The sequence below is a fragment of the Cryptotermes secundus genome, unplaced genomic scaffold, assembly GCF_002891405.2.
Source record: "Cryptotermes secundus unplaced genomic scaffold, Csec_1.0 scaffold446, whole genome shotgun sequence".
In the NCBI taxonomy this organism is placed as follows: domain Eukaryota; kingdom Metazoa; phylum Arthropoda; class Insecta; order Blattodea; family Kalotermitidae; genus Cryptotermes; species Cryptotermes secundus.
In genome coordinates this window covers 1296726-1322371 of record NW_019731271.1, presented here as the reverse complement: position 1 = coordinate 1322371, position 25646 = coordinate 1296726, and the positions used below count along the sequence as shown (strand labels likewise).

The 25646-nt window shown below is 37.3% G+C and overlaps 1 protein-coding gene across 1 annotated transcript in view; it reads right to left on the bottom strand.

Moving 5' to 3' along the window:
* Positions 1-3197: 3197 nt before the first annotated feature.
* LOC111866800 (importin-5) overlaps positions 3198-25646 on the bottom strand; it is a 46847-nt gene continuing 24398 nt past the window's right edge. The window contains exons 12-21 of the mRNA XM_023856068.2: positions 23807-23933; positions 20390-20563; positions 17696-17887; positions 13387-13499; positions 12684-12824; positions 10615-10764; positions 9011-9218; positions 7957-8119; positions 7188-7407; positions 3198-5366 (exon numbers count right to left, since the gene is read on the bottom strand). Coding sequence (XP_023711836.1) covers positions 5277-5366; positions 7188-7407; positions 7957-8119; positions 9011-9218; positions 10615-10764; positions 12684-12824; positions 13387-13499; positions 17696-17887; positions 20390-20563; positions 23807-23933 — 1578 coding nt within the window. The 3' untranslated portion in view covers positions 3198-5276. The remainder of the gene's footprint in view (positions 5367-7187; positions 7408-7956; positions 8120-9010; positions 9219-10614; positions 10765-12683; positions 12825-13386; positions 13500-17695; positions 17888-20389; positions 20564-23806; positions 23934-25646) is intronic.

The following is a 25646-nucleotide window of genomic DNA, read 5'->3' as shown; positions in this document are numbered from 1 at the left end:
AGTGGTATGCAAAGCTTGCTGCAGCCTTTGGTGCTGGCACAATCCTCTCATATCCCATATGATTTATTTGCTTGAGTGAAGGGCTCAATTTGGAGCAGCACTTCGAATCTGTATATGGCACAAGTAGGCTGTCAGCACCATCACAGTACTATCACTGTTTATCTCACCAAAGGATTAAGTATGTCATTACCTATTATTTTTTACTGATTTGCTGTTTATATTGCCAATACTGATACAATACAAACAACTTCTGAAATGTAAGATTTGAGGCTTTCACAGCNTTGTGAATAATCTACATAAATCTCACAGAACACAACATTTTAAAATAGTGTGAACCTCACGTCTAAGCACCAGTTTATGCAGTAACTCCTAACATAATCTTGCTGATGTGATGGATATTAATCTGAGCTCTCTATTCCTCTGGAGCATCAACTTGTATTACCATAACCCATCCTCTAATAATTTTAAGAAGTCCTTTTACCTCCAGAAGTGAGCTAGGATACCTCAGTCAATACTGTGACTAAGCTATTGGCAGGATGACTGGAGAAACCAGGCTTGATGCCATGCATTATCAGGAATTCTTCTTTTCTCTGACACATTCAGCCTGGAACTATGACCCACCCAGCCTATTCAGTGAGTTCTTTGTCTAGGTGAAAAGTGGCTAGGGCATGAAGATTATCCATCCATTTCCATCCAGCAGAGATCAATAATGTATGGTCCTATACCTCAATTCTCCCATACATCTTCACAGCATTATGCTTAACTTCTACCATTCAGATTTAAATTTCCTGCTACTACAGTTGAGTCACATCATACATGCATTTCAAGGTAAAAAAGTAAGACCATGGAGGCCCATAGGGTTGTGAGATGTTCGAGGTTCCCACATTTTCTATACAATGGATGGCAGTAATGGGGGTATGTTATAAAAATGGCGCTATGTCTGCTGAATTATTGAATGTGCTGTTATGCAACACATCAATGACATAAGTTAATTAAGCAGAGGGGCATTATCTTTACCTTAGAAACATCTTTTGCAGTTTATTTTCCTAATGGAATCTGCCACATTTGCACATGATTCTTCCATAAATGCATTAATTTTTAAATTTTTGGTTAATTTTAGGGGTGTTTACATAAAGTTTCTGGCACTTGGGAGTTTCTTTTAAAATTTCTTTACTGGCTAAATGTGCCACTCTGTAACTCCTCCAGTCTACTAAATCTTTCCTTTTCACTAACTACTCTACTGAATATACTTTCCTGCTTACCTTATGGGTAGATTTAAACACAAGAGCTTACGTAAGTACTGAGAATGTCACCTGTAATGCTTTGTAAAATGACGTTACAGTCAAAGTTGGTGTATCTGTGGCAGAACTTTGCCACCTTTTGCTGCCTGCAATGTGGGAAAGTCTGTTGAGATTTACACTGATGTATTCATCTCTGATATTAATGTATGACCTCTGTACATTTTACTTATTTTGCTAATTATAAATTTATTCAGCATCCAGTCACTGCACTCTTATGACTTACCTTATTGGATTCAAAGCCCTCTCTCATGGCTAGGGTGGCTTGAGATGTTTTGAGGTACATACTATCAAATTAATTTACATCCCATATTGCAGCAATCTTGGAAAATGCTACATTTTAAAACATCTGCTCAATTTTATAGACACTTAAATTCAAAACTTTTGAGATTAGTCAAAGATATACACAAGGTTACTTCCTTTGCTTGTGAAATGAAAACTGACTATAAGATTTGGTAACCATTCTGAAGAGCACACTGGTTGGCCTCCAATTTCATGCAGAATCTTCTAACTTTCTCTCTTCTATACACTGTGAGAAGTATATACTTTGTACAGACAATGGTACAGTTTGAATTTTACATGGAAATCAAGAATTCCAGTTCAAGTTGAAACAGTATTAACACATAACAGCAACCCTTGTATTACTGGTGCCAGTAGATATTTCTACTATTCCAAAAAGTGTTAATAAAATAACATTATTGTGCTGTAAACTTTGATTTCATACTACCGCTTTTGACAGAGCACGCATGGGAAGATGACAAGCTCATGTAAAATTTTAGTCAGAAAACATGAAAGCAAGAGTACATAATATTTGTACTAATGTACCATCATCACAAACTTTTAGATCTTAAGCAAGAGATAACTCAAGAGATCTGGAAATAAATGGAAGAACAACATTGAAATGAATATTAAAGAGAAATGATATGAGGGCATGGACTAGACTCACAAGGCTCAGGACAGAATCCACTGGCATTCAGCAAGAAGTTACACTTGGGAACAGTGTAATGAACCTTTGGGTTAAAAATATGGCAGGGAATTTCCTGATCAGCTAAGTGATTATGAGCTTCTCAAGGATCCTGCTCCATGGTGTTAATTGTGCTGTTGCCTTCAATTTTATATGGCTGCCTTATGGATAAGCATTAATGAACCCACCATGGTATTGTTGGTTTTTGTTATACAAAACAATTTGTCAGTTACACTTGTATTAAATGCAAAATTACATTAAGATTACGAATGACAAGGCTGAAAAGGATGTTGAAAGAAGCAGGCAGAACACATTCTAAGGCACTATCCTACTGTTTACCTGGAGGAAATTTGAAAAAACATCAAATCCCAAGTTAGTATAGACATCTGTCATATAACTGAAGTGGGAAATCTTCCAGAGAGAAAACAAAGGTGCAAAAATCACACCATCACCAGACAGTACAATCTGCTACCTGAATATTTCATGTTCTTCAAGAAGACAGATGGCATCTGTGCCAGCAATTCAGATTAACACAGACACATGTATTTAAGTTTGTGGATTTATTATGTACAATTTAGACAACAGATTCATGGTTCTCACAGTGGTTGGTATGGAGAGTTTTATCTTCTGCAAATACAACACTATGTAGTCTGTTGAAGGTCAACTGATGTTTTGGAGGAACATGCCAAGCTCTGCTTGCTACCCACTTCATGCTAGTTTCTTCCTCGGCTTATTCTTCAATCCTGAAGAAGTTTGGTGACATATTCTTCTGAAATGTTGGCTGACTTTCAACAGACTACAAGGCATTATATCCCAGAAAACAGAACTCTGCTTAATTAACAGAAAACCGAAAAAACATATTTTCTGTATGTATGTTTCATTATGCTTAACTTACAATGTAAATTCCTTCACTTCTTTAACAAACTATATAAATATTGTGTGTGTACACTGTGATTTATTAACCTTCCTCATTACATTTCCACAAAAATTTGTATTGTCATGAGTGGAGGGAAATGAAAAAAAAAAAGGACAATTTCATAACTGATCTTATAATGGACCAGCAATATAAATCTTGGGGAACTGTCCAATCTAGGGTGATTACTGAAAGAGAAACATTTTATATTACAATGAAAGTAGCACATTCCCATTACTGGCTCCTGAATGAATATGGATATTTTTAGAGAACATTGCCACTGGCAATTATTCCAATGAAATATGCTTATAAAATCCATAACTTCAACTATTCCAACATTTAAAGTTCATATAAATTTAAAAATTACAAAATTCTCTTTTGGTGATTTTCTTTACAACTGAAAGTAAAAGCATGGTGACTACATGATACTTCTATGAAAACAACCAAAAACAAAATTTGACATAAAATTTGGCACAGTGAGAGATAAAACATCCCCAGATTATGAATGGTCGGTCCGAAAGTCTAATAAGAGTGATGGCATAAATTCTCAGTACATTTTCAAAACAAAAGCAAATTACATCATTACACCAGATCCATTTGACCAAACTCCCTCTGCTTCTATCAGCTATTGTAGTGATGAGTTTCAATTATTTAAAAGAAACAATGGACTTCACAGTTTCCATTGTAAAATAGTATTTATATTTCTGTGTCACATACATATTATAATGACCATAAAATGACAAATAAACATTAATTAAAAACCTCTACATAACAAAGTCTAAAGATCTGGGTCCAATGTATTTTCAATTTTGTTATGTAGAGGTTCTACTGCATTCACAGATGGAGTCGTAACTAATATTGGTATACAATGGTACCATCCAGTCTATCACATTTTGCCTGGTGTATTTCCAGTGTCACATCTGGCAAGAACACAACCTATTCTGACATGAAAATTACATGCTTACAAGACATATTTTTTAAAATGAAGACTGCTGTATATCTTCATTAACCAACAAAATGTATAAGAAAGGGATTTAACTCCCTTACTAATAAAAATTCATATGCTTTTCTGCCTGATGACAAGCATAAGCAAAAATTGTTTATTAGTAATTCATAAACTCTTCAGTCAACTTTCAAGTGCTCACAAACATAAAAAAAACATAAACTCAAGTGCTAAAAACACCAAAAGTATATAATAAATTTTATTACATATGTAAGTTGTATTATGCATATAATGTCTTTCTTACACCCATACAACATATTAAAGAGTGCTGACAAAGATAAAGATGATCGTGGATATATAAAAATATATGTTTTTGTGTAATGTCATTTAAGAGCAAAATAGAAAGGAAGAGTACAATGCAGAACAGAAATGAGCTTTAAATACTGGAACTGCATACCTTGAAGTGTAATTCCAATATTTATGTACTCATGCTTAGCTTCTTTACATACATAAGTACCTAAAGCAAAAAATGTGAAAGGTAATTTATTTTTGCAGATAACATATCTATCACAGATTCATTTACATATGACACACATTTTATACAGCAACTGTATACTATGGTAGACACACCGCCAACTATGATGACAAAATTAAATACAAATTTTAATTAACTTGTAAAACCAAGAATTGCAACATAACGGTAAAATTGTGCATGAATGTGGGAACAAAAATAAAATAAAAATCATAAAGTGTGATTTTTGAGCATGAAAATAATAAAGTAAATTTAAAAGCTAATAATGATGCAAAATTCAAAATAAAATAATGTCTTTGGGTTTCCAAAAAATACACCCAAAACTTCTATCATGAATTACCTGTCATCAGTTATACATAAATAAAATAACTTCTGTATCATAATTTCTTCAATACAAAGTCCTACAGCAGTACTGCAACAACTTATTCTTAACAAATTATATATATGACAAAACTGTTCAATCAACATTTTCATTTTCAATTTTGCTATTGCAGTACTATGCAATTGGCAACATAAATAATCAACTGTTTAACAAGTAGGATCCCCTGTTGGCATGTGTTCACTGCACCTGCAATTTTATTATCACTTGTAGTTTGTGGTGTAGGTTCTGGTACTAAGCTTGAAGGTCAATTTACACCACTGAGAACCTCATGTAGTGCTTGCTGTTGCTCTGTTGTCAGCTGTGTGACACATGCTTGAAACACTTCATTGTTTCCCTGTGTGAAAAAAGAATAAAAATATACTTGAAAACTGGAATTCTTACCAGCAAATTATCATATTACTTCAAATATAAGACACCCTCTAATTTAAGATGCAACCAGTTTTTCAATATGAGTTTTAGGAACAAAATTAGAAAGGTGCACATTCCTCAAATTTAAGACACCTCAATTTTTCAATGGAAAAAAATGTGTGTCTTATATTCAAAGTAATACGGTATAATTATTATGGAACAACTAAAGTCAGATTTCTAGGAAACACAAATGTACATCAAACTTATGTATTATGGGCAGCCAACTCATACTTCCCAAGCCTCAAGCCATATGCTGCTTTAACTGCTGTACTTGACCTAAGAATTAAGCAGCCGTTCATTCATCCGTGCCATTTCTTATTCTCAAATGCAACAGTAGAATGATTTTTATGAGCAATACCTACATCAAAAGTGGTTCTGCACAAGACATAAGAATGAGATCTGATGTGCTAATGGCAGTGACTATGAAGATTACTGTCTTCTCGGATGTAACAATATGTAATCTGATAAATCAATGATAAAGTTTGGAGGAAACATGCTGTCTCCATGTGCAAATTGATTTGTCACTAGTTTAGTCAATTTAAGACATGTTAAAGCAAAAATCACTAAGGCAGCAGACTTCAAATGATGATGCTGAACATGTAAGCGTATCATGTGTACAGGGTCCAAAGAAATCTATTCTTCACTGCAATCTGCAACTTGATATAACCAAAAGCACAACCCAAAATGTACTGCACAAGTAGCTGAGACTGCATGCTTGTAAAATTCAAGTGAGACATGAAATCGCAGACACTTATTTCTCGAGAAGAGAGAAGTATGCAAATTTGTGTCTAATAGAAATGAATACTTTTCACATGTGAAGCTTTATTTCATATTAACAGCCATTTTAATAATCACAACCATTATATCTGGAGAGCAGAAGAGAGAGATCTCTCAACCACAAGCAAGCTGGAACATTCCATACATTAAGAAAATAATGCAACATCATATTCATACCAATGCAACAACCAAAGAATGACTACTCCACACAAGAATCCACATGCCCCAGGAAGCACTAGAATACACGATCAATATACCAAAGGAATAATATACTTATCTATATCATCTTAAATTTGATTTTAAAAATTTACAATAATAGTTTTAATCAATTAATTTCAATTTTAACTTTGCGGATCTTGTAACAAGTTCAGTATCAAAACAAAGAACAACCCTAAAATATAGAGCCATATTAAGTATAAGTTTGGCACTTAAGGCTTCACACCTCAAAATTGAACATGTGGATTTCTGTATGGATGTGTGGCAGGACATTTCTTTTTTGCTTAAAACACCATTAACGATGACATTTATCTTGACATGTTCAAACTGTCTGCTTTTCCATAAGCTGAAGATGCTAAAAATGAAAAAGAAACTGCAATTATTTTCCAATTGGATGGGGTCCCACAGCATTTCACTGACAAGGCCTGACATGCTCTAAACACTAGATATCACAACTGATGGACTGAAGAAAGATGACCAACAACCTGTCATCAAAGATGTTCACATCTTCCACCAGTGGATTTTCTTATCTGGGGATAAGAAAAGAAAATACTGCCTATGCACAAGTTCATGATTTATGTCACCCATGTGACAAAATTTATGCTACCATAACAATCACTTTCAACAACTGCTTGGAGGTATGCAAGGATTGGAACAGTTTTCATGTCAAGATTTATGTTAAGCTGTAAAATATGCAACTACTTTTATAGTATATAACTAATGCTTGTGAAGGATGTTTCAGTTGTTACTGTACCTGGATCTGTCTCACTAGGCCTATCATTCTCTTTGTAACTTCATGTTCCAAATCGATAGCATCTCTTGCAAATGCTTCTGCAATTATGGCTATTAATTTGGGTAAGTTAACATGATTTGGACCTAGGATTAGTGGATGATTTGTCTCAATCAAATCACACAGGTAGCCATATACATGTGGAGATTCATCATCATCTTCCCATACTGGTAACCATGACAACCTAGAGACAAGGTACAATGTACAGAAGTTTAGACATAACTCAACTCTGTGGAGGAAATGGCTTCCTGAGAAGTCAGTTAAATACTACTCTTGCCTCTTATTGAATCTGAAGATTCATTTCCACATTCACAATAGCCAAATGAATCCAGTTCATACCTTCAAGATACATTCTAATACTACCCTCACTTCTACACTTAGGTAACCCAAATGGCACTTAGATCTAGAACTACTATTCCTGTCAACTTCCCACCTCTCTTCTGGTAATGTTTCAAAGCATTCCAATGTATTGATATCAGTTACTGCACAATTACTACATAATAACTGTTAAATGATAAGAAGAACAGGCTTTCTACCTTCTCCCCATTACGTCTATATAACATGAACATTAGAGACAACCGTTTTTAACTCTCACTGAAGATTTACTCCTACAGTCTATTTCAATCATTCTCACCTTACACTGATGGGATACACAGAAATGCACGTGTAAGTTGTCACATTACACCATGACTGAATCTTTAATTACTCACTGTCATAAATTGGGTTTACTCACCAGTGTGGTAATATGTCATTAACATTGATTGCAGAACTGTTATATTTGAGTATTTTAGTAATGGCTGAGATAGCATTCTCAGTTGGATTGATTTTCTCAGGAGAACGAGACTCTGGGTCTGTTATTACTTCCACCAGACGTGGTATGGCCTCTCCGCAAGCACCTTGAAAAGAGAGAACCACTGGTATGTCACAGTTGTAATGCATTTAATTCTTGATGTTTCTCTGAGTACCATACACACACATCTTTTCCAAACATTCTGTTCAAACACATGCTGTCATACACAAGGACTGACTTCCAGGTATATAAATTCTAAACCCAACAGCATAGTTCCCTTTGTCTTATAAATCAAGCCACGAAATGCAATGTTTCATCAATGTAATAATATCTTTTTGCTCTTTCAGCAACCTGCACCCAAAGTAAGAAAGTGATTTTGAGGGCTGAATACAGCATGGAAGCTTACATCTAGATTTTTGGATTCTCTGCTGTTTTTAATTATCCATGCCATCAAGAATTCACCTCAATAAATATTTCAAACGGATGAACAGAAACACGGTTCCCTTCACAAATAATTACAATCACTTAAATAGCATAAAAATAATAAACACGTCCATAAATGTAAAACATATGGGAGGTAAGGTTGTCCTTGTGCTTAATTAATTAAGCACCATGTAATGAAGATGCGAGTGGATATACGAGTAGAGCTCCATCATTCTTGACTTCACTATATAGAGGTGAGTGCTCAGCTTCATGCCCTGGCTGCATTACCCTTGGAGATATAGCAACCAGTACATATAGTATAGGAGGCTGTGTGGGCCCCGAAGCTAGTCTGGACATTGTGAACAGAAAAATCTGTCCTTGCCAGGAATCGAACCCTGAATTTCCAGCTCACAGTCCACTGACATACCAGCTCCCCATATAACAAATATATAACGGGCAAAATGTTCAGTTTTCTTCCTGCATTCTGTACATAACAAATGTTTATCATAGCATCTTTATGGTTTATTTCTAAACAAGCTTTAGAAGACCAGACTAGACCAGGCACTATACCAACCAGAAAATGCTTCACCACCGAACTGTCCGAGAACACCCCAACCATACACAGCTGCTTGTCTCACTTCTGCTGCCTTGTCGGTCACATAGTTCAACATGGGTCGCAGAAAATACTCCTGGTACTTGACACAGGCTGGCCCACCATATTCTATTGTGTCATCGAAGATACAGAGAGCCCACTGACGGTCTGGCCATGGCATTTCTGGTGCCTAAAATGTTATCAAACTGTTTTCAAATAAGAATTCTAAAAGAAAGGTTAAATGGGAATAATACCTTTTCACTTACATAATTATCACCTACAATGAAATATCAGCAGAACTTCTTTAGGAGGCCAAGCATTAATATTAAATTTCTCTTGTCAAACCACCAGAAATGACAGCTGTACCACTCCAAAGTTTGAAAATTCAAAGGAAAGAACTATCTGCAATATTGACATGCAGTTTCAGAGGCCACAAGCACAGTTCATAATCTCCTGCCATAATAAGACTCTCCTTTCCTGAAATGATTACAGTACTAATACCACACAACAAACTGTATAGGTATCTTTATTCATAAATCACATATTAGGTTTTGGTGAGATCAATGCTATTATCAAGGTAAAGACGCAACACACTGACTTGTCTGTTGTTTAAAAATTGATATGTGTGAGTGCAGATACCCATCATAAGATCACACAGTTTAGTGCTGCTCTTATTGTGGTCAGAGCAAGATGGATAATGAACAAAAATGATGTCATAAAGGTATCAAAATCTTCTTGTATATCAGGAATGAAACAAAACCTTGCCATTACTGAGTGAACAGCACCCACAGAGGTAATCAAGATCTTATTGATGAAGAAATCTGTCTGCCCATCATACACTGTATCTTAGTTAATAATGATGGCAGATAAGAGTAAACACAAAAGTTGTTCATCAGGAGGGAGAACTTGGAAAAATTCTTAATTTTGCTGTTAGATGCATAGGTCCAGGTCCAGGTCCAAGTAAATTTCTTTCCTCATTCTTTCCTCCTAAGAAAACCACTGGGGCCATGATCAAAGAGTATAATTCTATAATTACCATGCTAACAAAACATCTTATGAAGTTCACAAAAACCATCTGTGTCAGTCCAAGAACTTAGAGAGATGTGAAATGTAAGCAGCCACCATAAACACATAAAATTGTTCTTCAAATTACAACAGAGACTTTTCTGCAGACACATTTGTTCAAAATCACTCAGAACAGAACCGATATAATAAATGAATAAAAGGCAATAAGATCCTCTGAAATCCTTTGTTGTTTGTGTAGTTTTGTGTGCTGTATTTTGAGTGTGGTGTGTTATTTTGTGTGATATATGTATTTGTGTGTTGTGTTTTATTGTAGTACCACTGCCACCAGGCAAAAACCAATTTGCAGTTTAAATACATAAATAAATAATAACAATAATAATAATAATAATAATTTTGTAAGCAAGAGGGCTGTTGGCAAAAAAAAGTCTGGGACACACGTTATATTCGAGAATTTAGCATATATATTTACATAACATACCAATTTGTTCAAGAGGAATGACTGCACAAATAAGGCTTAATATTGCTACTGCAAATATCTTTGCTGATATTATCCAACTCACCAAGCATTTGACAAAATGGCCAACTATCTGGTCGAAGTATGGATAAAAGTTAAGTTTGTATGTCAAGAAGAGTGAATGAATAATGTCTGCAACTTTGCTGAAGATATAAACATCTTCACTGTCTTCATCCTCAAGTTGCTCCTCTACAACCTGTTAACAAAATACAGCAAGTTCCTTTACATAGGTAGTCAGCAGCGTATCTCGAGCATTCCCAATCCAACAGACTGGTTACCTATCATCACCATGTGTTCTACCCGCAATAAAGCCACAGCCTGTTGCAGGTATTACTTGAATGGTCATGAAAAAACAGGTATGATGCTTGAGCACTATCCTAAGGTCATACTGATTTGACTGTGCTTCTAGGGAATTGCTGCAACACACTAAGGCCACCCCTGATTTTTGTAATTCACAATACAAAATTCTACCATTCAATGCTACACAATTTCTGCAGCTAATTTGAGCATTCACAGAAGGCTATAAACAAATCAAAACATAAATTGATGAAACTTTTGCCATTCATTCCCAGTAACACACCACCGTCCAGGTGTTCCACTCTCACCTACCTTCGGGCAGCATTCACTGTCCCTTTCTCAGTAGTGGTAACTGTCACTTCTGCTTATGAGAAGCATGCAGTAGCATAGTTGGTTGAGGCACTAAGCTACAAGCTGGAAGGTCATGGGTTCGATTTCCGATGAGGTCACTGAATTTTTTGATTCACCTAATCCTTCCGGCTGCACTATGGTCCTGAGGTCAACTCAGAAATAAGTATAAGGAATATTCCTGGGGGTAAAGGGCGGCTGACAACCTTACAGCCATCTGCAAGCTGACTGTCTAAAATATGTGGGAGCCTCGACATCTCACAACTCTATGGACCTCCAAGGCTTTTACAGGGATAGCGTTACCTTTACCACTCCTGCTTCCAGAGATCTTGCCAGCCAAACTTAAGAGCACAGACCACAAAAAAACTCTGCAATCCTGTCATTGGCCAATTTAAAACATTTCCCCCCCCCCCATTTTCTTACTTTAAGCATAGCTACTGTTGGGCAGCTGAGGCATGCTTTTGCCTATGTCTCTTGCGTGCCTCTACTACCCAGATGTCATCTCCCTGGGCTGTTGATTCCATTGAGGTTTTGTTCACTGCACTACTTTGTCCTGCTTGTGCAGTCAAAGTAAGGATAGCCTTCAGTTTATTCAGTGTTACTGTGTACATGCCACTAAACAGCAGATTCCCATCTTGGTGCACACTCAAGTTCACCGCTTGTTTTGTAGTTTCACACAGCACCGCTCACAACCACGGCTGGGTGGCAAACTTCACCGATACCACCTTCACAAAACAAGAGCTGGCTGTGAAGTGAAGTCTGTATAAACTACTCTGTTGAACACACATTTCACTGGAATCACTAAATCCAACCAACGCCTGGTGTACTGACCTACTGACCATTAACTTATAACACTTTCATTAATCCACACACTCTACAAATGAATACAAGTGCTAAATTTTTACTAGTCATTGCTAGGTAACAGCTCTACTCCAACTTGACTCCCTTAACTCACTCAACTCACTCTAGTAACTAACTTGATCCATAGGTTCTCATAATATAGCCTCACATAAGAATGCATATAAAAACACCACTTCCAAGAATTCTTTCATCACTGAGTGACGTGTTGCATAGTAATGGTGCTGTACTGTTGATGCTGGAGCATGTTTTGGTTGCCCTGGAAATGTGTTTACATACCACTGCCTAGAAATGGACACCTTTTCTGGGTCTGCTATTCTGGCTTTCAGTCATTATGTCACAATATTATAATTCATTCAGTTTCATAAAATAAAATGACATGATTTGTCAGCAAAAATTCATAACATATTCCAGTTTCTCAGTAAGAAACTAAAAACACAGACTGATGCCAAGAGCAGACAGTTGCTAGGCAGATAGGTGGGGGAGAATCTGTATTAATTATTCCTGGTTAAAAAACTTAGCAGCATAATTTTAATTTTCTACTTCTGAGGCACCACCCTTCTGTGATATTTTGCACACATATTTCAGAGATCCTAAGGCCATAATGCTTACTTCATCATAATCCTCATCCTTTCGCTTCTCTTGACGTGCCACTGCTTTACTGAAATGATCTTTCATAATCTTGTCCAAGATACGTATCAGTTCTGCCATTGCTTCTTCTGTCAGGCACCCATTTCCCAGTGTCTCAATGCACTGGAATAAAAATGAACAAGAGTAATGAGCTGATTTCAATAACTTGAATACCAATTCACAGCATACACAAAGTTAATCTGCAGCATAATAAGTATGGCTTATAACAAGGGCTTCATTATAACAATAAAAAAAAGTGTACACACATAACATTACAGTGCCCAGGTCTAAAAAACATGGATACACCTTCCACAAGCCTTTATGGAGTGCTGTTTTAGACAGTTAAGGACAGGGACTTTAACTTTTATGGACCAGCGTGAGGTAACATAAATTGAAAGTTTGGCTTATACAGGTGGATCAGTGAAGTGGACTGAAATAGACTGACCAAAATCCTGGAGCAATCATTGAAAAGCTCACAGTAACTCAGTTGGTCAACAAAGATCTGCAACTTTCATAAATCGAAAGGTTCACTACTGTTTGCACACTGTCCTCAGGCACAAGAATCCAGTTCACACTCTCAGCTTCTAATCCTATATGACCATCTATTTCTGTACTATCTTTTCACCTTTCACTTGAGGTCCAAAATATTGTTAATCTTTTTTAAATATAAAATAAGCATAGTTACTTTGGCTAAGGCGTGCATGTGTTCAGCCAGTACTTCATTCTCGGGTTCTGTATTGATGGCTTTGAGTAGTTCAGGGCAGATGAAGCTCCACATCCCTTGCAGATACTGTGGGCCTACACAAACACCAATGGAAATTTATATAAAATGGGATCAAATGAAAAACAGATTTGGATCAATTAGGAATCAAATGCAAAGATATTAAGTCTTCCTGATGGGCTTAAAATTAGGGAAAACTGAAAAAGTGAAAAATGTGATATACAACAGAAATTCTTTCAGTCAGTGCCTATTAACAGGGCTGACAGAAACTTAATAGCAAAACATACATCTTCTTCTTGTCTTGACAGATCAGCCCTTCTGGCCTGTTCCCATCAGAATTAAATAAAATATATTTTGAGGAACGCAGTCTCCTGGGATGTGGCACCATATAGATGTGGTGTTAACAGACGTTTCGGAGGAACGTATCATCTCCAGTCTGCGTGTACCGGTTCTCACGGTCTCTTCGCTTGCAGATTTTATTTTTCCTTCTACCCTGAAGATGGTGGCGATGTTCCTCCGAAACGTCGGTTAACACCACATCTACATGGTGCCACATCCCAGGAGACTGCTTTCTTCATAGTCACCACGGTGAAAACCTCAAATCTACAAAATATATTTTTTCTTTCTACAATTTATCTCCTCTTATTTAAAATACCCACTCTTTCCTTTAACATACAGGTATATCTTGTGCACTGTTTCAGTCCTCAGGGATCTCGTCAAAAAATGAGTATGTGCTCTATCTATGGATTTTCTGCTGAACTGCTTGGTAGAACTCTTCAACATATCAAATTCTTCTTACATGAACAGGGAATTTTACACATGTTCTACCAATTGCACTGGTTTTTCGACAATTAAAAAACATAAGTACAACATAAAACAACTATCTTTTTATAGTTTTAGCATTCATTTACTGAATTATCTAGAATCTCTGCAGTGAACAACCAAACTGTTAATACACTTATTGCACCCTTGGTCACGCCACAGCTCAAGCGGCAAGTCGCTGGCTTCCCACTATGGTGGCCTGGGTTCTATCCTGGGTCTGGTCAAGTGGGATTTCTGGTGGACAAAGTGGCGCTGGGGCAGGTTTTCTCTGAGTACTTTGGTTTCCCCTGACAATCTTCATTCTACCAATTGCTCCCCGATCACCCTCACATATAATCTGGGGCTGGTACAATAGGCCAGAAGTGGCCGCAGTACAAGGGATGTAGTCCCACCCCGCTAGCAATAAAAATATTCCACCTTAGTTTCCAATTATTCCAAAGAATTAAAAAAAACTGTAACGGTCTGTTTAGTACATCTGCTCTAATATTACAATGAATCACAAAATGACAGCCTTTCAATGTTTTCTCAAGGAAGGAGGTAAACCTGCTGATGTCCGGTGAACCTGTCATTTCTGAAACCTCTGGTTGCTTGGTAGAGAATCCAAGAGCACAGTCAGGTGCACGATCACAACTATGGGGCTGCTGCATTCTTGAAGTTCTAGTCATACAGTGTACCATAAACCACTTCCTAGCCTATGCTCACAGCAGCAGATATATGTATCATATTGATTCAAGCCATCTTTCATTAAGCCTACCAAGTTTGTGATTTCCTTTATTTCAGTTAAGATACAAACTGTCAACCAATGCAACACCATTTCCAAATGATTCAAATCTATGCTAAACCATCTGATGTAGTTCAAACACTGCATTTCAAGAAAAAAAACCCTTCTGAATGCTTTTCTCATAAGCACAGAAGCCCCTAAGCTTATTTTTTGAATACAAAATTTTACCGTATATCTTCTATCTATCAGACAAATCAATCACAGGTATATCAAGTTTGCAACAAACAAATTATTTTGCCAGGAACGATAAATGAGTGAAGTAAAAAGGGGGGGGGGGAAAGCTGCAACTGAAACCAAAAGAAGCAAGAAAACAAATCATCTCATTCCACATAAAACAAATGTTTTCTTTCATCTCAGTCTTTCTGGCAAACCTAATAGAACATTATATGATCTACAGAGCGAATGTGCGTTACACATCCAGAATATTTTACAAATTGTAGGAGGACAACTTCCAGCCAAACTGTGGACGACAAATTAATTTCTGTTACTTTCCAATCACCCTACATATCTTCCTTCCAATTCAGAATAGAACTATAGTGAACATTTTTATATACTGAAATTTAGTTAGTAATACTATCACTGCACCCACATGAATTTGTGCTTTCATTGAGGAGAACCAAATTGCACTTCTGTGTCCCAAATCTATAATTCTACTATAGATGTTACATATTTGAACCAACAAGAATTCAGAGGTAAATTGAATGCAATCATAAGTGAAATGCACTGAGAAGAAAGAAATATGTATGCATGTTACTATGTGGTACACAGATACACATTAATCAGCTGAAGATAATCCAGCAGCAGTACCTTACCCAACAAGACATTTCAAAAGACAAATCACCTTGTAGAAGGGCCACCTGTCCTTCAATCATTAAATCCCACTTGAGCTGTCACAATTCAGAAAAGAATCATTGAAATTGTGTACATTCAGTTCTCATTACCTGCAGCTCTTTGCAGTGTAAACCACAAAGCAGACTGTTTAGAATCACCCACATTCCTCATTTGAATGACACCCAAAACAACAGCAATTGTTCTGAAGATTTCTAAATCCTTGTTCCACAAAGATCATAAGCTATGGTACAATAATTGTTATAATTACCCGGATTCGGTAAAGCTTCTGAAGTCATGTAATGACAGTGTAGGGACCATGAAAATGAACAGGAAAAATGTGTCCAAGATAGAAGTAAAAAACTGTAAGCTGTTAAGTTTACTGTGCAGCACAATGGTCCTGTTTGCATCTTCAGGTGATGTAACAAGATGATGACATATCAGAGTTAATTTACAGATGATGCCTTCTTTTTGTTCTGCTTATAGGAGACTCTGGTCTATTACATTGCAAAAGAAAGTTATTAGAATTATAACAAATTCTAGACCAAGAGAGTCTTGTAGGGACATTTTTAAGAATTTGGAATTAATGATGTTCTACTTTCAGTACACATATTCATTACTTTTATACACAATTAATAATAAACATTTATTTAATTTTAACAATGAGATTCACAAATACAAAACTAGAGCCCTCAATAATTTATATTTACCTGCACTCAACCTAACAAAATACAATAAAGGTGCATACATATCAGTTATTAAAGTTTTTATTAATCTTCCTCAAACAATAAAAATGTTGGCTACTGATGTGAGAAGTTTTAAATCTGCATTGAAGAGGTTTTTATATCAACATTCTTTTTATTCCATGAATGAATATTACCAACACAATTGGTCATAAGTGTGTAAATTTGTAATGTATTTAATTAAGTCAATATAGGTAATTTAAATAATATTGCATTAATTCAAGTTTCATAGTAAGTTATCTTTAAATTATCTTATTTTTTTACTTTATATTATTATTTATGTTAATCGATTCATGTAGGTGATTTTGATAATGTGACTCGTGTGTAATTTTGTATGTGTATCTTGATATATCTATTTTCAAAGGGACCATTTCCACATCCTAGGTTTCTTACCTGTATGGATATATGGAAAATAAAGGAAATAAATGAATTTACCATATCTGCAATCCATAGCCTAGCATCTTCTAAGAAGACTTTTTTTAAGACTATGGCAACTAAAGGACATTAGGTGGTATCATTATCTGTAACACCACAGTACTTCTGAATCAACAGTTAAATTCTACATTATTAATCATCTGCTGATTGAACCAAATAACTTCCCTGCAGTACTGCTAACAATGGAAGCAGCAGGGCTTCTGAAACACTGGACATTGTTTTAAATAAAACATTGTTTCTGGCACAATAAGACTGTACTGAATATTTTCAACCAGTGGGACAAGCATTTTTCTGCTAAACCAGACAGTCATTACTATACTGACGGCATTGTTACCAGATTCAGTTTCCTTCTTTCATGCTTTCCAGTCACTACAGGCAAAGTCCCATTGCATATTATACACTTACTTCAGTTATGTACCTCTGACATCTGGACACTAGTTACTAAACGTCATGTTAGTTTCTAAATTAATTTCTTTTTCGCTCTGCATGTGTTTAAAACAGTAAATGTGAAGTGGGAAACTTCCTTCCTTAAGTATTACTCTCAACACCCAGAACTCTGCAGTTAATAGAGACTTTAGTCTTTGAAAAAATACAACCTTAACTGCCCCAATATCCATATTTCCTACAGACAAGACAGTAATTATATTATTATCAGAAGGCCAACCTTTGATTTTGGCACAATCAAGTAGGTAAGGTAAACTCTCTGCTGCAGCTGTCCTTACACCATCATGAAAATAGAATTTGAGCATAGGAACCATCAACTTAACCACTTCTTCTGCATAGTCTGCAAAACCTTCTTTTAATTCACGGGCATAACAGACCAACATCTCACAAGCCGAGGCCTTGTCTTCCAAACCTACAAAAAATATATGCCCATTATCAGTGAAATATATGAGGGTCAGAACTTTAACAGTGGCAACACTGTTGTAGAGATGCCATGCAACGGAACCAAATGTCGCTTATATTGTACCGCACCTTAATTACATACCTACCTTACCTCAGAGCAAATGGACTCCCCCTTCCCACATCACACACATGCGCAGTGACAAGAAGAACAGAATCTCGTGTTAGCTGGCGGTCTAATGTAGTGTTGTCACGTTTTCGAAACAGGAACAACAGAGTTGGATAAAGATTGAATGTGCCAGAGGCCGTACAGCACGACAGTGTCATCAAGGTCTTCAAGAGGCTTGCGGGCAATCTGCATTGCCTTACAGAACAGTAGCAAGGGGGGTAAAAAGCCTTCAACAAGGGACACCAAAATGTGGCAGACATGCGTCGGTCAGGTCGTCCTAGAGTCAGTGAAGAAGTGTATGCTCTTTCTGTGTGACTGGAGAGTGATCAACACCATATGATTTGGGAGCTTGCCCGAGAGACAGGATTAGTGCATACGACTGTGTTTCACATTCTGAAGGAATGCCTGGGCATGAGAAAAATTGCATCACGATGGGTTCCACATGATTTGACGGAAATGCAGAAATGGCTATAATGCAACGCTGCTTGGAACCACTTGGAGCGCGAAGGAGAGGCTTTCTTACGCTGGATGAGACATGGGCCAAACTGTATGAGCCACAAATGAAACCCGTCACCATGAAAAACAAAAGTTCGTCAGAACCCCAGAAATGTGAAAGTTATGGCAATTCTCGTGTATGACTGTGATGGTGTTATCCTAAGACATACAATTCCCCATCAGCAAACTGTCAATACGCAGTATTACTGTTCATTTTGGAACACAACCTGTGACCAGCTTTGAGAAAGAAGCGGTGACACTTTCTGCAGAACCAACCCATCATTTTGCAGGACAATGCTCGGCTGCATGCAGCACAAGCTGTGGCTGATTTGTTCAATCGATGGGGCTGGGAAGTGCTGTACCATCAACCATACTCCCCAGATTTAAGCCCTTGCAACTTCGACTTGATTCCTAAGATGAAGGAACCACTTCGTGGCATTCGCTTCAGAACTGTTCCAGAGATTCTTCAGGCAGTAGACCGCTCCATTTGAACTATCAACACAACAGGGGCTGCTGAAGGTATCCTACGACTTCCACATCGCTGGCAATGGGTTGTACACAATGCTGGGGACTACACTGAAGGACAGTAAAACTTCAAAACATGCATCTATTTTGTATCAGTTGTAAATAAATAGTTGCCACTATTAAAGTTCCAACCCTTGTATAATTAAACAAAGAAAAACTTATTAGTACTGTTACAGTAACATAACTCATGAAGACATTTGGGGAGCAGAGATGCTCCACCATTCTTGACCTCAGCACTAGGTGGAGGCCAGCAGACAGCTTTACACCCAGAAAAAGAGACCTCGGATAGCATGCTCATAGCTTATCTGGATGGTGTGCATAAGAGAAATGTCTCTTTCTCCAGCTGGGAATGGAATTATGGCCATCCAGCCCATATCTATACTGGCAACTATCCTGGCCCTCCCACCTCCCAATTGGGTAGTACTGTATTGTTAAGATCATTAACTGTGGAAAGGTGGGCATTATCAACATCCATTACCTTCTTCCAGATGCAAAAAAATATTGATCATAATCTGGTGACAAAATCAGCTACTTCTTAAAACCTGCATCTCAGTTTAGTATGAGTGAAAATATTAAGAGGTTCATCATTTATGAATTTATAAGAACCTTATGATTGAAGCAGGGAAAAATAACCTTTTAATACTCAGAATATCAGTCTTGTTAAGATATATGTATAAAACCTATAGAAAAAACTGCATTTCTTCATATCCAATTGGTAAAGTTCAAATACGAGAATCATCATGTCTTTATATTCACTACAGAACATGTGAGAAACGCAGGACTCTTAGAACAGACTGGTAATTTGCGAGAACTTTGCACACTGTGTGTTCTACTGTTAAGTACACACCAGTCCTGAACTTCACCCATTTGCAGAAAGATCATCTCCTAATGATATGAACACCTCTGAACATTCTGGAAAATTATAATGCTGGCCAATATGCAACTACCCCACTTCCAGAAGACCAGCTATGGTGATTACTGCTGTTGAAGCTCTTATGTTCTATCTCAAGGAACTATTACACAATTTCCTTGGAGAGGCCAAGGAAAACCACAGAAGCCTGTCAGAATGTCTGATTTCCCAGCCAAGGTCTGAACCAGGTACAAAGCAGAAACATTAACGATACAGAGTCATGTTCAAAGTGAATGATATGCTAGCTTCTTGCAACTAATTTAGCACGAGCTGGTACTGGCGAGGAAACAGTCTCAATGGAAAAGAACAAATAATCAAGAGGCATACAAGAGAGTGCTAGATCAGTTAATGCTGAACAGAGAGAATCAGGAAGCATTTTCATTTCCATAACCAGTTTCTAAAATGATTACAATTACCTGATGTTTTGATGCCAAAGTTCTGCTGCTCCCCAAGTGATACAAACTGCCAATCAATGTCTCCTTCAATCCCTTGCATATCCTCATTGTCAAGAAGGGCAACTTCAGGCTTCATGGATGCAGCTTTCATAACAGGGCCCATGACTAATGGCAGATACTGTTCAAACTGTTTCCCTGTAAATTACATGGGTACTTTGTCACTTAGTAAATACTTGTGGAAAAAATGTATTCTCTCCATCAAGCCCCAAACATTACACATTCTACACCAAAGTGAGGCATAAAAATAAACAGTGAGAGGCAATACTTATATACCTCAATATGATTTTTATCACATAGTGAAAATGTGGTAGAACAAGTACAGCTTACAACACGAATGTCATTACAGTGATAAAAACCACTGGGACAATCAATTTCTTAATAATGTTATATTTTAGCGTCCTGTTGCACTGGATTGGATCAGCACCTGAAGATGGCACATTTGTGCTGAAACATGTAGTGAGTGAGAAGAGGGGATAGATGAATGTATGCACTAGAAGACGGATAAAATAAATCATGGACAATTTCTTAATGTTGTAATTACAGAAAATCATCACATAAAACAAAGGCACCTTACTGGCACATTCATCATAATGAGCAACTAATATCCAGTCGCTACTGTTTTCCCACATTTACACCAGCTACACTTGCAGTTTTGCTTATAAAGTAATTCATGGCTTGCAACACATAAAGGTTCCATTAACACAGCACTTCTACCCTACCTCCATGGAGGAGTTTGAATTTCAGAATCTGTATTCACAGCAACTTAGCATCCCCCAGTTTTATCCACTGAGAAATACTGTAGCGTGTTTTGTGTGTGTCATGCTACAAATAAGTTTACGCCGTGTTCGATATAGCGGATTTATTCCATTCGCTCACCTTACACACTTTACAATCATTTGCTCTTGCAGTGTTACAATTACTGCTTACAATATCTCGACGGTACTGGACGGTCTTCTCTGGCGGTTTATAGCAGACTAACTTCTTTTGGCGACTAATCCGAGACTCTTCTTCGACGGTTGGATAAAGACTGACTTCCTCCAGCGGTTGATTCCAGACTAACTGTGTGAATGCATTCAACCGTTTTATAACCTCGGTCACTGCTATGCAGCGAACCCTCCGTTATAAACGTGGAGACTGCTGTTAGAACTACAATAGGGCGATTGTTGTTTCCTATGCAACGGCCTATTTTAGTGTTTCCATAGAAGTGGCTCTTCTGGATTCCAGACACGTTACATTGCTCCCTTCTAAAGGTTGTTCGTCCCCGAACAGCCTAAAGGTTCTCCCTCGGTTTCGATTCCACGGTGTTCTGTTGACAGCGTCTGCATTCGGTCTTGGTGTCCTGCTGGCATCTTTGTGCGCTCTTCATCTAACCGTATCCGCCCCTCTCTTCACTGGTGCTCACCCCCGAGCACTTCCAAGGTCCAGCGGTTGTCGGTCCCATTGTCTCACATTCATTCCTCACTTCCATTCTCCATTCATCCTTGTTGGGGAGGCCGGTACTTCTACATTACCGGTTCCTCCCATAAGGGCCGTTTCCCTTTTTCCGTTTTGGAGGAGGTCGACCCCTCCACAGTGTCCAGTTCTTGTTTCTCCACGCCCTGCTGGGGGCCTTGGAATTTACTTCATGTTTTCTGGACCGTAGATTTCATATAAGTTTTCTTAGTTTCCCTTCGCTTCACAGTAGAGCTCGCTCTCCCGGGCTCCACTTCCAGATGCCGTCCGTCATTGTCCTCTTCTTCCTCCCATGTAGTGACTCCTTGCTGTGTCGATCCTTTGTTCCTTTATGGTAGGTCCTTAAATTCTTCTTGAGCGGCCCTTCTCTCCATGTTGCTTGCTCAATCGTGGTCCCGATGCGGTTTCTCCTACCCACGCTTTTCTTGCGCCAGGCAATTCTTGGACAGGACGTCTTTCTGCCGGTCTCCTTTGTCTGCCGTGCCACTTTTGCACGGAGGCTCGTCCCTCTGTGGGCGATGGCCAATTTCTTCCGCTGGCATCCAAAGGTTCCCTGGGGAGTTTCCTTCTTGAAGGCATTTCTCCAACATCGTTACATGTTACAATATATATACTATGTGACGCCCACATCTGTGCTGTATCTTTTCCTCCTTGTCACACATATCTCCTGTTCCCCTAAATTTCCTGTAACCTAGGTGGGACAATGATGTCATGGAATACAACTATGTAGGTGCAGGTTCAGGGTTCTGCCATGTCAGATGTGTTTTCTGGCTGACTGACCGCAACATTTTGGAAAACAATAACAGCAGCAATGAAACTGAAGAATTTCAACTCAAATATTATATTTGAAATAATATCTGTATGGTGTCACCAGCTCATCAAAAATCGAACAGGAATGTGATACAGATTCACTTCTTTGACACAGTTTACAAAGCTGAAGAACAAAAAGAAAACAGAGTACACACCAAACCTCAGCAAAGTAACGCTGCTTCTTTCTTTCATGAGTATGTATTGGTGAAAATTGTTTATCATCTCAGTCTGTGATTATGTGATGAACATAATACACAGATTAAAAGCATCCCATTAATAGGGTTATTTTCATTACGAGTGTTCTAATATAAATATGTTAATTCTGTATAGTTTACATGTCATTACCACAATATGCATTTTATAATTAAGTACAATGATGATCCACAACTATCACTTATGTACATATCAAAAATTTGCATGTATTCCAAATGCAGCATTTAGAACCTATGATGTAGTGTATGTACACTACATATTACATACATATTAGTGCAATTTAAACTGCTTCATGTGTTATGTATACTACTCAAGCTTTATAAACTCAATGCATTTTATTTGCATGTGTGGACAAGCAATAGATTATGGGCAGAATGGGACTTGTAAACAAGAAGCAAATTATGACTGATCCATGCCTGTGGGCATACAGAAAATGGTGGGCTGGACTTTGGTTCACAAAAGAGGGTTCCTAATTGGCAGCTGGTTGCAAGTATAAGAGGTTATAGAAATATTGCTGTAATGTCATAATTATTGAAACCTCAGTGCCATATTACATTATATATAACTAGAACTTAGAGGAAGCATTTATAATGGATTTCAACAATGTCTGAACATTACAAGTATCTGCAATAACAAACAATTTTAGGAACCATATCAATTCTCACAATATCAAAATTCCTCTGTAGATCAGCAATCTTCAGCAACATTAGCTGCTTTTTAGACACCTAATAAGTATGATTTTACTTTCACGTAAAATATGAAATATACTGTAAATACAGACCAGAATTAAATTACACAGCCTTAATCATACAGACAGGAATGACCTACTAATCATTCCAGCCTTCACTTTATGCACTTTATGAAAAGGAAGTGTTCTAGTACATTCTAAACATGTTTTCTGACCTAGTATCTTGCATATCCTAGCCCAGGCAGAGATGAGGTATGATGTTTGGGGATCATCATCCTGTAGACCCCCTTCTGTCTGCGTCTTCAGCAACATGTCCATGACTTCACTTGCATCATTCATAAACTGGACAAACATACACAGAAAGGTTACTATAAACTAATGAAGGCCTGCACAACTATCCTACTGATGTAGTAGCCACCTCCAAAAACTAGGGCTCACAAAAGAAACAAAATACCATGAGTGAGAAATTTGGTTGTATTTGTTAACAAGAAAACTTAACCATGTATTGTCATATAATTATTGACTAGTGGGGTACACGTGAACGGGTTCTAGATCAGATGATTGGATTTACTGGCACTTCAGTTACAGTCTCTCTTAATTACAATAACAGAGTGCCATTGCTGATTTACACTTCATAATTCACTGTTATGCACACACACTAATCATCTCCTGGTAACAGATCTTAACACAGAAACTAGCACTTCAAATCACTATGAAGTCTTCTTGTCAGTTCGTCTTGTCACTCTGGAAACTTGGAACTCAACTAAAAACTCTATTACTCACTTCTCCAGCTTGCAATTGCCTGCAAATGACCTCTGTTGTCCCCTGTAAACCTTCAGCATGGACCTACAGACAACACGTTATGTGGTTACTATCCACTGTTGTGTGATGTCACCGCCTATGCAGAAATGTCTCTACCAAGCCGTTGCCTTGAAATGGGTTGCATAACCTTACTGTTCTACTGTTGCGTGGACATATCACAGGGTGTTTATCGAGCTGTTGCCTGGCAATGCGTTGACATGTCACAGTATAATTCACAGCCAACTCCTTTCATGCTTGAGGAAAACCCATGTTCTACAATCCCCTAATATATTTAAAATTTTAACATATTACATACTCTATCATATGTACTGTAAGCATAACACATGCAGTAACCCTGAATTAAACCCAACTTCCAATACTATGATATTACAATATGTAATTCATTAACATTTTCTTTATTTGTAAATATTCACCTGATTATGATCAATATTTGACTGAAACAAGTCACGATTTTAAGAAATATTTTTATTTCTTTTCAACAATATCTTTTAATGATTGCATGTCTTATTTATTTATCATTATTTATTAATATTGTACTGTCTTGTATTTCTGACTTTTCTATATCCAATGGTTGTACCAGTATGGATCAACAGAATAAATTAAAACTAAATTGAAATAAAACAGTTGGCTATTAATGATATACCATGCATGAATATTGTGCAGACGGCTAATAATACAAGAAGACTTTAACACACACAACAAGATAGAAGAACTACAGACGATTCTAACATGTAATAATTTTATTCCAGGCCTGTACAAATCCTTGGCCCCAGGTCAATATGGTGCCTAAAATTTTCATGATGGCATTTAGAATTTTTTTCCTATCACATTACCTGTGAAAGCTGAGAGGCAATGCAATTTCTTTCTTCTATTCCTTTATCCCTTTTCTATCTTTCCCTACTTTCCCTTTTATTGATTTCCCCCTCTCTTATTTGTCCAACCCACTGACATTCCTCTCCACCTTTCTTCCCCCCTCTCACTATTCCACTTTCAAATGGTTCCCTCATCTCTTTTCTTCCATCACCCTATCCCTTTATCTACTATGCTCTTTCCTTCAGTATTTCTTTCCCATATTGTTTGTGTGCCCAATCTATCATCACTCCTATCTCCATATCCTAATTAACAGCAGATTGGGCTTTCCCCCAGCATGAAAGGAAATGGCTGTTTCAATTGTCATTTTGTTAACAAACATGAATTCCTAACCCAAGGTATTTTGTTTGTGATTACGCTTGC